Source organism: Schistocerca gregaria, chromosome 4 (assembly GCF_023897955.1).
Source record: "Schistocerca gregaria isolate iqSchGreg1 chromosome 4, iqSchGreg1.2, whole genome shotgun sequence".
Classification (NCBI taxonomy): domain Eukaryota; kingdom Metazoa; phylum Arthropoda; class Insecta; order Orthoptera; family Acrididae; genus Schistocerca; species Schistocerca gregaria.
The window spans coordinates 404447155-404459561 of record NC_064923.1 but is presented as its reverse complement, the minus strand read 5'-3'; the positions used below and the strand labels follow the sequence as shown (position 1 = coordinate 404459561).

The following is a 12407-nucleotide window of genomic DNA, read 5'->3' as shown; positions in this document are numbered from 1 at the left end:
TAGGTGGCCTGTCAGAGATCTTAACATCTGTATAACTGACAGTGCTAGTGTGGACAGTCCCCTAGGAAATGCATTTTGAAAATAAGACCTTGATTATTTTAACAACAAAACAGTGTCAGAGAGTCTTTATTGCAATAAAGAGAGAAGTTTTTTTTTGTTTTGTTTTGAGGACTTCACACTGTAATAATATGATATAATTCTATTCAAATTGCTGCTTTTTTCCATTAATTCAAGATTGGCTGTGAACCACTGATCTATTCTAAATAAATAAATTTTTTCATATGAAAACTTGTGTGTTCATTTTAAGCTAAATTCTATGTAATAAATGTTGGTTCAGATGTAATGTATCACACATTTTTGGCCACACAAAATTCACACATACCTATGAAATATATGAAGATGGAAGGGATTGTCATGAAGTCCAGGCTTTTGAATAGTGGTTTGCATGAATGTGTACTATTGGTTCCTGTCATTGCTCTGATTTTTTTTTTTTTTAGATTCAAAGGAGGTTTGTCTTTTCAGCACCCCAAAATATTATTCCATATCTTATAAGTGTTATGAAATACGCATGGTATACAGTTTTCTTCACTGTTAAATCCGTTACTTTGTGTAGTACCCTCATTGCATAAATTAAACTATTTGATCTCTTCAGTAAACTGTCCACATGGTCGGTCCCTTGCAAGTTTTTATTTAAAGTTATCCCAAGAAATTTTACAGAATCAACTGTGGTCAGTTCTTTACCTGAATATTCTATTTGTGATATACATTCAGTAGTTTGTTTGGTCCTGAAGTGTATGATTTGATTTTTTTCAAGATTTAATTTCATAGCATTATCTTTTATCTATTGTTCAAGTTCTCGTAGAGTTTGTTTTGTGGTCCTTACTAATTCGTCAGTGTTTTTGCAGCAGACTACAGCAGTTGAGTCATCTGCGTAAAGTATTGTATCTGTATTTAATTTGCTAGGCATGCCATTTATGTAATATAAGAACAGAAGTGGTCCTAATATCAAGCCCTGGGGCATGCCTGCTTAAATTTCTTTCCAGCTAGAGCAAGTTCTCTCTCCCTTTTGATGTATCACTACCCTTTGGTATCTGTTTTTGAGATAAGATAAAAACCATCTCATAAATTTTCCATGGAAGCCATAGGTACCCAATTTTTGGAGCAGTAGCTTATGGTTTACTGTATCAAACACCTTTGAGAGGTCACAAAAAATACCAGATACACTTTGTTTGTTGTCAAGGCATTTACTTACTTTGGAGATTTACAGCTTGTAAAGTGTTTCGTCCCTTCCTAAACCCATATTGGTTATTGAGAATAATATTACCTTCTTTATTTTACTTTTGTAATTGATTACATACTATTCGTTCAACTATTTTAAGAGAAAACTGGGAGTATAGACTCTGGGTGGAAATTTACTAAATCATCTTGTTTTCCATTTTTGTAGACTGGACAGACTTCAGCATATATCAGTCTGTCTGGAAAGCAGCCCTCACCAAATGATTGGTTTATTATTTTACAGAGTTGAGGTGCAATGCTGTCACTTCCTGCCTTTATGATATTTGTTGGAATTTCATCCCAGCCCACAGATTTAGGGATTGTATGATGTTAGCTACTTCATGACATGATACTGCAGTAAATTTAAACACTCTTGATTCCTGCAGTACTGCATCAGGCCTTATTTGTGGAAGTAAGAAGTTATGAATTTTGTTTGTGGTTATCAAGTACTTATTAAATTCTTCACAGATGTACTGAGTGTTAGTAACAGTATTCCCACCAATTTCTAGTTTGTAATTAAAATGTTTTGTTTCTTCAGTACCTGTTTCTTTCTTGACAACCTGCCATACTGCTTTTGATTTATTTGAGGCATTAGCTATATGTTTACTGTTTGCCAATTGTTTTGCTTGTTTAACTACCCGATCAAATATTTTTTTGTATTTGATTTTGTACCGAATAAATTCAGCATCATGGTTGGTTTTCTCTTCATTATGCATTTCCCTCTTTCTGATACTAGAGATCCTGATACCTTCCGTAATCCATGTCTTACTTTTATTGTATTTATCATTTGTTGATATGAGGGGAAAGCATTCATTGAAAATGTTCTTGAATTTAGATATGAAACTGTTGTAATTATTGTTTAATGAACACTGGTTGCTGAAGGTCCAATGGGTTTCCTTTAATTTCAAGATAAATGTGTTTATATTTGGCTGGCTGAAATTTCTGACCAACATCACTGTGGGCCTATATGTTTTGTCTATGTATGGCAATGACATAAAAAGTGCTGAGTGATCAGATATTCCTAAGTCTAATACATGTTTTTTGTGTATTCCCATAATTTTTGCTGCTCACTATATTATCAATGCTTGTGGCAGAAGTGGCTGTTACCCTGGTGTACTCAGTAAAATTTAGTGTTAAGCCGTTTTTAGCCAACAAATCCTTCAGGGTGGTAACAAATCTGTTTTCGTCCCTTATATCTATATTAAAATCGGAACAAATTACAATCTTTTTATATGGTTTCCCTACCTGCAACCTACTTGGCAGAGTTTCAAATTTCTCTAGAAATGCCCTAGTAGCCCAATATTCCGGGACATGATATATGCTTACGATTAGTAAACCGTATTCAGACAGCTCAGTGCAACAGCTTTCGAATACCTGTTCCTCATTTCAACAATCAAATGTCGTTTTGGCTTCGAAGTTTTGTGTCTGTTCAACTAATATACATGATCCCCCATACCCCTTTTTTCTGCAAAAACTCGATGCTAACTTGTATCCTGAGAGTGAATTTAGTAGCTTGACATTGTACCATTTAAGCCAATGTTCATTCAAACATATGACTTTTACAGAGTTAATTTGCCCTAAGAGCATTTCTAAATCATATAGTTTGTTCATCATTTCTCCCGACACACCACCTATGTTTAAGTGCATTATGAAGCTATTTTTACTGACTAAAGAATTTACAGTATCTATTAAACTGTCGGCAAAGTTTACACCGATGTGAGTTTTTACTCCAAATTTACAGTCCCTCGCTTTGTTGGTTCTTTCGGACCTAATTCCATAGGAATTGATCCGCCGTATTAGTTTCCCAGTGAAGGAGCTTCCATTGCAATAACAGGTCTGTTTTCATTATCATGAGATATCAGTTCAAGTACGTCGTTAATATTCGCAGCTAATCTTTCCCTACCATGTTTGTTGTGACGCATTCCATGACGTGTAAAACAGTTTCTTTCATAAGTATCAATATCTGTGAGCTTTACATTTACAAATTTGGCACAAAAACTTTTTAACTTATAATTCGTTCGTCGAATTTCTTTGTTAACACACGACCAGTCCGGAAGATCATATGTTTGTGGGAGTGTTGTTACAATTACCTTTGTAAAATGCAGGAACTGCAGCACTGTGATCAGCTTCTTAACAAAGGCCGTGGCTTCATTTCTGTAAACATTGTTTGCACCTCCTATTAACACCACACTGTCTTTTTTTGTGAATTTTGAGCAATCTTCGTTAACACTTTCAACCACATTGTCAAAACTGGCACCAGGCTTTATAATGCCTGAGATTTGAACATCGTTATTTACACAGTTTGTCAAGAGTTCCCGAATGTTGCGGCCGTGACTGTCGCCGAATATTTTCACCATCTTCTTCTGTTGTATCTTCTTCATAGAATCGTTTTTACATGACACTGAGAAGACTTCTTTCGATGTTCCTTTGTGTCCATAATCTTCCTTAGACGAGAAATCGTTTTCTCTTACCGAGGAGGAGTCTGGTTTGTTTACACTTGGTTCCTTGTATTAAAGATGTACCTTTGTACTACATGTACACTTATTCTTCAGAGTAGTGTATTTGTTGTTTAGAGTAAGTAAATCACTTTGCAGTACTCTGATTTTTTCGTGTTTTTTCATGATGGTGTTTTTAAATTTGTTTTCCACAGCATCATTAACACACGTGGAACAAGTCCATATGTAGTCCTCATTTACAAATTTTATGCTTAATTTAACGCACTTCTCGTGGAACCAGTGGTGGCAGCCTTGACACCGAATACCTTTAATCACTTTTTTGTCGCACATCTTACAATTGCTAACACTTTTATAGTCACATTTATCAGAGCTGTCCTCATTTACTGTTTTACCATGTGGCGGCAATTATTATCTGAAGTCAAAGCTAAACAAGTAGTAAAAGAATTTTACACAGACTAGGTGCATGACCTTAGGGAAACACACTGATCATCTAGTAAAATTTTTTATATCCATTTCATCCTCATGTTACTCAAACACTGAGTAAACTGAGGCTGAAATAAAAAAAATTAAAATTATTTGAAGGAATTTTATTTTTATCAAACCTTCCTAAGCAATATACTGCAGAAGAGCTATTCTGTTATCAAGCTTTCTTTGCTCTTTACCTATTAAGTCCAATGTGGTCATTGTCATTGAATCTTCAGATGTTGGTTAGAGAAAATCAATATGAATGAACAGTTCTAAATTCAGCACAAGAAAACACAATAGTGGGTAGAACTGGGTCCCAAACACATCTTAGTTGGAAATCTCCATTCTAGCTTACCAAGTCATTAGTGGTTTTAATTTCAATGGCTTTCTTTATTATGCTATCACGGAATTCACTTATGATTCAAAATCAAATATATTGTCTTCATTATGGTTGTATTCGATTACTCTTAATTTATCTTTCGGCTCAAAGCAAACAAATTTGGCATGTTCCGAGTAGTGCTGAAGAATGTAACATTACATCTCCCAGGTGTACATCAGCATTGTCTCTACCAGATGTATCACAGCATATAGTTATATTAAAAACAAAGATTCCAAGAATTACCAAGCGGAAAAGCGCCGGCAGACAGGCACAATGAACAAAACACACAAACACACACACATAATTACTAGCTTTCGCAACCGATGGTTGCTTCTTCAGCAAAGAGGGAAGGAGAAGGAAAGAGGAAAGGATGTGGGTTTTAAGGGAGAGGGTAAGGAGTCATTCCAATCCCGGGAGCAGAAAGACTTCCCTTAGGGGGAAAAAGGACAGGTGTACACTCGCGCACACACACACACATATCCATCCGCACATACACAGACAAAAGCAGACATATTTAAAGGCCTTTAAATCTTTGTTTTTAATATATTTTTCCCATGTGGAAGTTTCTTTCTATTTTATTTACAGCATATAGTTACATTGAATGGTTATGACACGAGGCATTCATAAGTCCTACAGAACCGTTGGCAAATCCAACAAGATATCTATTACTTTACAGTTACTGGAAGACAGTTTAGATCTAATTTTTCTTCAGAATATAATACAGCAACTACTTTTAAGTTTGTGGTGAAGGGAGACTAGAGGGATTCGAGATCAGACTTTTTTTTTTTTTTATCATGCCGACATCTACTAGATCAGTTCAAAAGTGAGTGGCTATTTAGTGCCAGCAGCTCTGAAATACTTTGAGCTCTCTTCCTACAGTTCACACTAACCATTCCTTACATGAATTTGCCAGTCTCCTAATGGGGAGATAAAATGGAATGGATTCTGATTTTCTACTCCAGTAGGTGTGTGTGTGTGTGTGTGTGTGTGTGTGTGTGTGTGTGTGTGTGTGTGTGTGTGTGTGAAATTTTTGCAAAAACCACAATATATACATAAAAAAAGAATATTTGATGATATAATATTATGAAAAGGATTGACTGCTTCTCACTGTAAAGATGACACATTGAGTTGCAGACAGCATGATGAATAGATTCTTAGATATAAACCTTCAGCCAGACTTCTGCAGAAAACAAAAATGTGCACACATTCACACAAGCAAGAACACGTCACACACCCATGACCGCTATCCCTGTCCACTCTGGCCTACGGCCTGCTACATCTAATCAAATAGATCAGAAAGACAGCTACTACCATCCGGAAAGCTGCTGACTCTTCAGTTATACTAAAGAGCAGTTTTTTTTAATGTCCTATTGGTAGTTTAACATTTACTTAATTTCACTGGTATTTTTTTTTAAAAAAAATACTTACCTCTTTAAACACTGATGGTGAACACAGTATTTTACAACTTGTTAAGCAGTTCTAGAACAAACACTGCTAATTGCAATGCAGCTAACAGAACTTTTTGGTTTTTGAATCGAGGTATTCTGATAATTTGTAGACGGAGTAGTTCATGAGGTATGTTTTTCACTTCCTTTTCAACCAGTTAGGATTCCAAAATTCTCGCTTCATGTTAGAAGGAAGGCTGTTGAACACGACTGCATTATAGTACGCATCTCCATTCTGGACCCAAAACAAGAGTGAAAAGGCAACACGATAATTTTGTTTGCTCCTTAAATTGTGATTGTGTACCCCTCAGTGCAGCTGAAACTGATTTTCAGAGACAGTAACAAAAACCATTTGGAATAAAATTTATTAAGAAATGAGCGGTAGGAATTTCACAGCCTGTAAAAACCCTTTTGCAATACGTGCAGTTATCTACTTTACACAGTTTTCTCATTGGTCACTTCTGTTGAATGAACAGGTTATTTACTTTAGGTGCACTCTCAAAAAGATAACTGCATATGACAACACAGATTACAAATATGGGAAGTCAATCAACATTCTTGCCTTTGTGTTAACACAATGAGAGATGCTTCTAAGAGCAAAACATGTTTAATGAAAATTCTTGATTAGTATATGTATCTGTTGATTCATTTGTACTGATTATACAACTGGACCACGCAGGGTATTGTATTTAGTGTGTGGCCACTAATGTATACTTTTGGTGTTAGGAGGTTATTTTTGCTTGTTTCAAATTGTATAATATCATCCCTTCTGAGATTAAGACACCTTTCTTAGATTACGACATCAACTATTAACTGTGAATGACTTTGAAGCCTCTTCAGCAATCATCTTGGCTGTGTCTGCTAAGGCTGCATTCTGACAGTTGATTAGTATGTTTGTGTCATCACAAAAAAAGTTTTGAAACCACTCTTTGCAGTCGCTGGGAGATCATTTACATAGCTTACGAATGAGAGGAGAGCACTACTGATCTCTGGGGAATCCACGTATTATGTTACCCCATTCTCAGGTTTGGATCATGCCTGTGACCCAGTCTGTCAGAGAGCCCCTCAGCTTTCTTTTGTGAAGTTAAAACTCTAGACATGTAAGAGGGGTACCATCAGTGCCATGACACTTCAGTTCGATTGTGATTACAAAAATATATTTGGCAAAGGCTTCAGCTAGCTCACAAAAACAGGATGAGTTTTCTGGTTTAGCTCTTACAGTAGTTTTCACGGGGTTTTGTACTGCTCTCTCTGTAGGAAATACTGTACAAAAGCCAAACTGATTGGCAGTTAACTAGTTCTGCTCAGTTAAATTATGCAATATTTCAACAAAGGCCACCTTCTAAAATATTTTTTGAAAGATTAGAAGGAGTTAAACTGGTCTGTAATTACAGGTGGTTTGTTTATCTCCAGTTTTATAGATGGGTGTAACTACATAATATTTAAGTTTGTCAGGAAATATAGTATATCCCTAGACATTGACGGATTACAAGAATAACTCCTGGATAATAGATCAATACAAGATTTTAATATTCTGCTAGAAACACCAGACAACTATTTCTTTTTAGTGACCTGATGAATTTTTTAGGCACCTAAGGGGCTATATTTTGGAAACTAGTGTCTGCTGGTAGTGCATTTAATGCCTGCGCGAGTATATCTAATGCAACCATATTTAGTTCTTTATAGGTGGGTGGAATGTTTACTGCCACTCTGAGGAAATAATGATTGAATTTGGAGGTCAATGATTTAAAAGCATCAACATTTCTGACAGAGCTGTTTTCTGGGGCCCAATTTCCTTTGTGTCACAACTTTCATTTGTTTGAAAAGTTTAATGTTCTAAACCATTTTTGCCTTAGTCATACAGTGTTTGATCTTTTTGAACATAACAATAGTGTTTAACTTTCCTTAATAACAGATCAGAAGATTTCTGACTATTATGGAGTTCTATTTCTTGAGTATGACTTGTTTTCTCAATTTTCCTCACTCTTTGTAGCATATTATACTTTAAACTCTGGAGCTATCAATTCCCTGTCTTTGTTCTTCTTTGTTTTATAGTTTTTTTTGTTTGTGTAATGCCTCATTAAACAAAATGATTGGGTGATTCTTTATGGCTGTTTGACATTATAATTTTCTTCTAAGATCTGGACATGACTGCTTAGACTATTTCAGTGTTAACATTTTACCATCTTCGTCAAATAAACAATTCATTATTGTTTGAGGAGATTTTGGGATTGCAGCCTATCATTATAAATTCATTCCACAATTTTTCAACTGGACACCTGAAGATGACAGGCAGGTGTCCACTTGAAATATCATGATGTGAAGTTTACGACAACCAGCTGCAGTCCCGAAATCTCTTCGCGCACTTAATTCGCTGGGAAAATTTTAAAGTTCACAATTCATTATTGGTTTAACAGCTAAATCACTGCCTATTGTTGGGTTTAAAACTAAATGGGTGTTACACTATATCCTTCAACACTCACTGGAAATTTCATAATGGCAAAAAAATCCAAAGCTGGATATTAACAATCAGATGCTCTCAATCAGTATTGTCTAACAAAAAAATCAACATTATAGTCTCCAAAAACAAGAGATCTCCAGAAAATTCTACACAGCCTTATTAAAATTGTCTACAATTGCTTTATGAAGTTTAAGACGACACCTGCTGGTGCCCTATAAACTACAAGTGACTCAGAGGAAATGCAAAAATCAAAAGCACAAATATGGGAAACGAAGTTAGAAGAAGAGCTGAAGGAGTTCACACACAGACAAGATGAGAAAGTAACCAAAGAAAAAGATTCTCTCTCTCTCTCTCTCTCTCTCTCTCTCTCTCTCTCTCTCTCCCTCTCTCTTTCTCTCTCTCTCTCTCACACACACACACACACACACACGCACACACACACACACACACACACACACACACACACACACACACACACACACACACACACACAAACACACCAAAAAGAGATGGGAATATAACTGTATGCAGTCAACATGAGTTTTGTGTTTGTAGGTAAAGATGAAATAAAATAAAACAAGTTTTTATCAGACAAATAGTTTATCAGCAGGCAAAAAATAATAAAGCTCATAAGAAACAAAATGCACAAACAGTTATGACTACTGCATGACAAAAATTCCTTTAGATGAACACTACATTAAATCATCTTACGTGCAAGAATGTGGATCTGGAGCATGCCAACTAGCCCGATGAGTGCTTTGTGAAGGCTGTGGAGAGCCACTATTGTTTCTTAATGGTGCACTTGCCCGCCGCTCTTCTGAGTGTCCTTCACCCCAGCCAGTACCAGATTCAGGCAAGTTTCCATCTCCAGAACAGTTTGTTAAGGTGACTCCTGCAAAATTTTATAACAAATAATTTCTGTCTTTTAATCAAAATATCCTATTACATTAAGTACCATGTTTGTAATGACAGCAGAAACAACATATTGTTCATCTTGATACACAACGAGGACAAGCAGAGGATAAGAAATAAGGAAAACACAAGAATGTCCACGTTACTACATGCATTCACCCATGTGTGTGTGATATATATCCATCCATGTGTGTATGACACATGTTATTACAAAAGAAAAAAAGTATGGACATTGAATTATTGACGCATACATTAGAAGAGAAAAGCACTGCCAGAAAATACTTCTGTAAGAATTACTAACAATCAACTATAAAAAGCCTGCAATATTCTATACATACTCACACAGAAAATAATTGAACATAATCAAATTAGGAGGGAAGACACTATTTAGGAAAAAATATTGTTGCTACATCGGTTACACTACATAGCTGCTGTTTATCTGCGAGTCTTACTATTTGTTTGAGGTTTACATGATAACATAAAAAAATCTTTAAGAATGTTACTTATCTACAAGTTTAAAATTATGTGTCTGTTTACAGTGAACATTGGTGCTCACCATGCTGCTAACAGTAGTTACAGTCTTTTACTCTAGAAAACCAAATTAATTGTATTAGATTTCTCTTATAAGATGAAGTTTTATCATTGCATTTTTCCAAAGGCTTTCAGTTGGTTCTCCATTTTTGGCATGAGCGTTGTTGGGGGTATGTGACAATATATTTCATATGTGTTTGTGAAGGCAGCAGAATGTACGACAAGGAGTATAACAGACATCTACAGCAATGTTTTGTATAATTTTTGGTCTTACCTTGACAACATATTGTTATGAGCTATTCTGTGTGATCATGAATGCTAAAATATAGCTTGCCTTATTTCTGCAATTTAGTGTTCAGAATTACTTATTTTGCTGCCCTATTTCTAAAAAATATGCTACAGATTTGCATCAAAATATTACACACACGCTCTTTGCACAGCCTGTGCAGGGAGAATAGTAGTTCAGAGGTAAAGCACTCCACCTCTCACACCCAACACAGGCACCAAAGCAATATTTTGTGCATTGTAATAAGTATTTGCAAAAGCAGACGTGAAGCATGCTTAAATATTCAGCCCAATCAAAACAAATTAAAATCATCTTTTGTAATGACTTGCTTAATAATGACATAGTGATAATTATAATTTCAAGTGGCTCTAAGACATGGTGCAAGTCTTTCATTGGACACCACCTTGGCAGCTTGCATGTCCCTAACCTGTCCCAGAAATTCTGCCATGGAAAGAGGGCCTACGGTTTAATGTGGGATCCAAAACATGTCATTTCTGGTGAATCTTCATACCACTGAGATGTCCACATTTGGAGGTCAAAACAACTGTTTGAGATACGCAAAGTGATACAGCTAGCATACTTTTTATCAAACAACTATCATGGAATAAGCCAAAATGATTTAGTCTATGGCAAGTATCTTTGAGACACGTGGCTATGGAGTAAAGACATACAATGTGTGTCACCTAAGAACAGTCTGGTATTTTTTTCACAGTGTTTTGGCAGCACTTTCGGTTGTGCAATGTTAAGGTGGAATCAGTCCAAACAAGTACTGCTCATCATATGTTTCATGTGATGCACAGTGTTAACAGAAAATTTAAGCTTGTTTCTCATTATAGACAAAATAACCTTTAAAGCAAAATTTTACATGCCCATTTTATACAGCATCCCAAATTAGTCTAGTGCAATATTCAGTTTAGCAGTATGTAATAACAGGTACAGTAAAACATGAGGAATAATCAGTACTCCGGCGAGATTTAGCAGCAGTGCATGATGGTAGCAGATGGCGTTCGGCAGGGCAAAATGAGACAGGGCAAGTCAGCCATGGAGTGTTGTTCAAGAACCAGTCATTCTTCATGTTTTATGGTCCCTGTTAATGTATACTGATAAAATGAATATTAAAAAAGGCTAACTTCAGACTGCTTGATCAAATGGGGTCTTAACATTCCACTTAATTAAAAAAAAGAAAACAAATCAACACTTTCCACAGATATTGGACACTGCATGAAAGCAGTGACAGCCAGTATCCATCTGGATGACTCTAGCTAACACATTACAAAAATGAAATTGAAAATATCTGCCACAACACCAGAGAAAAAGTGCCTGCCGTCTCTTAGGATAGGCACACATCGTATCATTGTCTTACAGTAACAGTCTAACAGTTTTTTTGTAAAGAAGTATTAATATCAGCAGTATATGTTGTGTGTACTACTGGACTACATCAATGAAAGTAAAACAAGGGTAATGGAATACATTTAAATTAAATCAGGTATTGCTGACATAATTGGAGTAAGAAATAAGACAAAAAGTAGTAGATGAGTTTATTGTGTGGGTAGCAAAATAAGAGATGGCAGCTGATGTAGAAAGGCTGTAAAATGAAGACTGGCAGGAACAAAAAAACATTTTTGAGAATGAGAAATTTGTTAAAATCAAGTATAAATTTAAATTTTGAAAATGTTTTTTTTGAAGGTATTTGCCTGGAGTTTAGTCTTTTATAAATGACAAAAACAATAAACAGTTCACACAAAAGAGACTGGAGAACAAAGTCTTTTGCAACGGCACTGTTGTTTAAAACATTCTTAGACTTCCTGCAGTTGACCCTGACTAATTTGATGGAGGTAATTGTCAAAATCTTGAAGTATTACCCTGAACTGACATGGTAAGAAGTCCGAGAATATTTTATACAAATGAGGATGGTGGTTTTTGAAATGTGGTGTTACAGAAGAACTCTGAATATTAGATGAGTAAATTAAATAACTAATGAAGAGAGACTGGATATAAATTGGGAAAACAGAAATTTATAGCACTAACTAATTAAAAGAAGGGATTGGTTGATAGGACACAATCCAAGACATCAAGGAATCACCAATTTAGTACTATAGGGAGTTGGGGGTGGAGTGGGGGGGTAAAAATTGTACAGCTTGAGCAAGGCTTGAATACAGTAAGCAGGTTCCAATGATTGTAGGCTGTGGCTGTAGTA

General features: G+C 35.6%; 1 protein-coding gene across 5 annotated transcripts in view; it reads right to left on the bottom strand.

Annotated features, from left to right (window-relative positions):
- LOC126266879 (uncharacterized) overlaps window positions 1-12407 on the bottom strand; it is a 268806-nt gene that overhangs the window by 65180 nt on the left and 191219 nt on the right. For all 5 annotated transcript variants that reach the window (XR_007548941.1, XM_049971539.1, XM_049971537.1 and 2 more), the window contains one exon: window positions 9193-9373. Coding sequence is in view for 4 of the 5 variants with exons in the window: in XM_049971539.1 (XP_049827496.1) it covers window positions 9193-9373 (181 nt within the window). In the remaining variant the exon portion in view is untranslated. The remainder of the gene's footprint in view (window positions 1-9192; window positions 9374-12407) is intronic.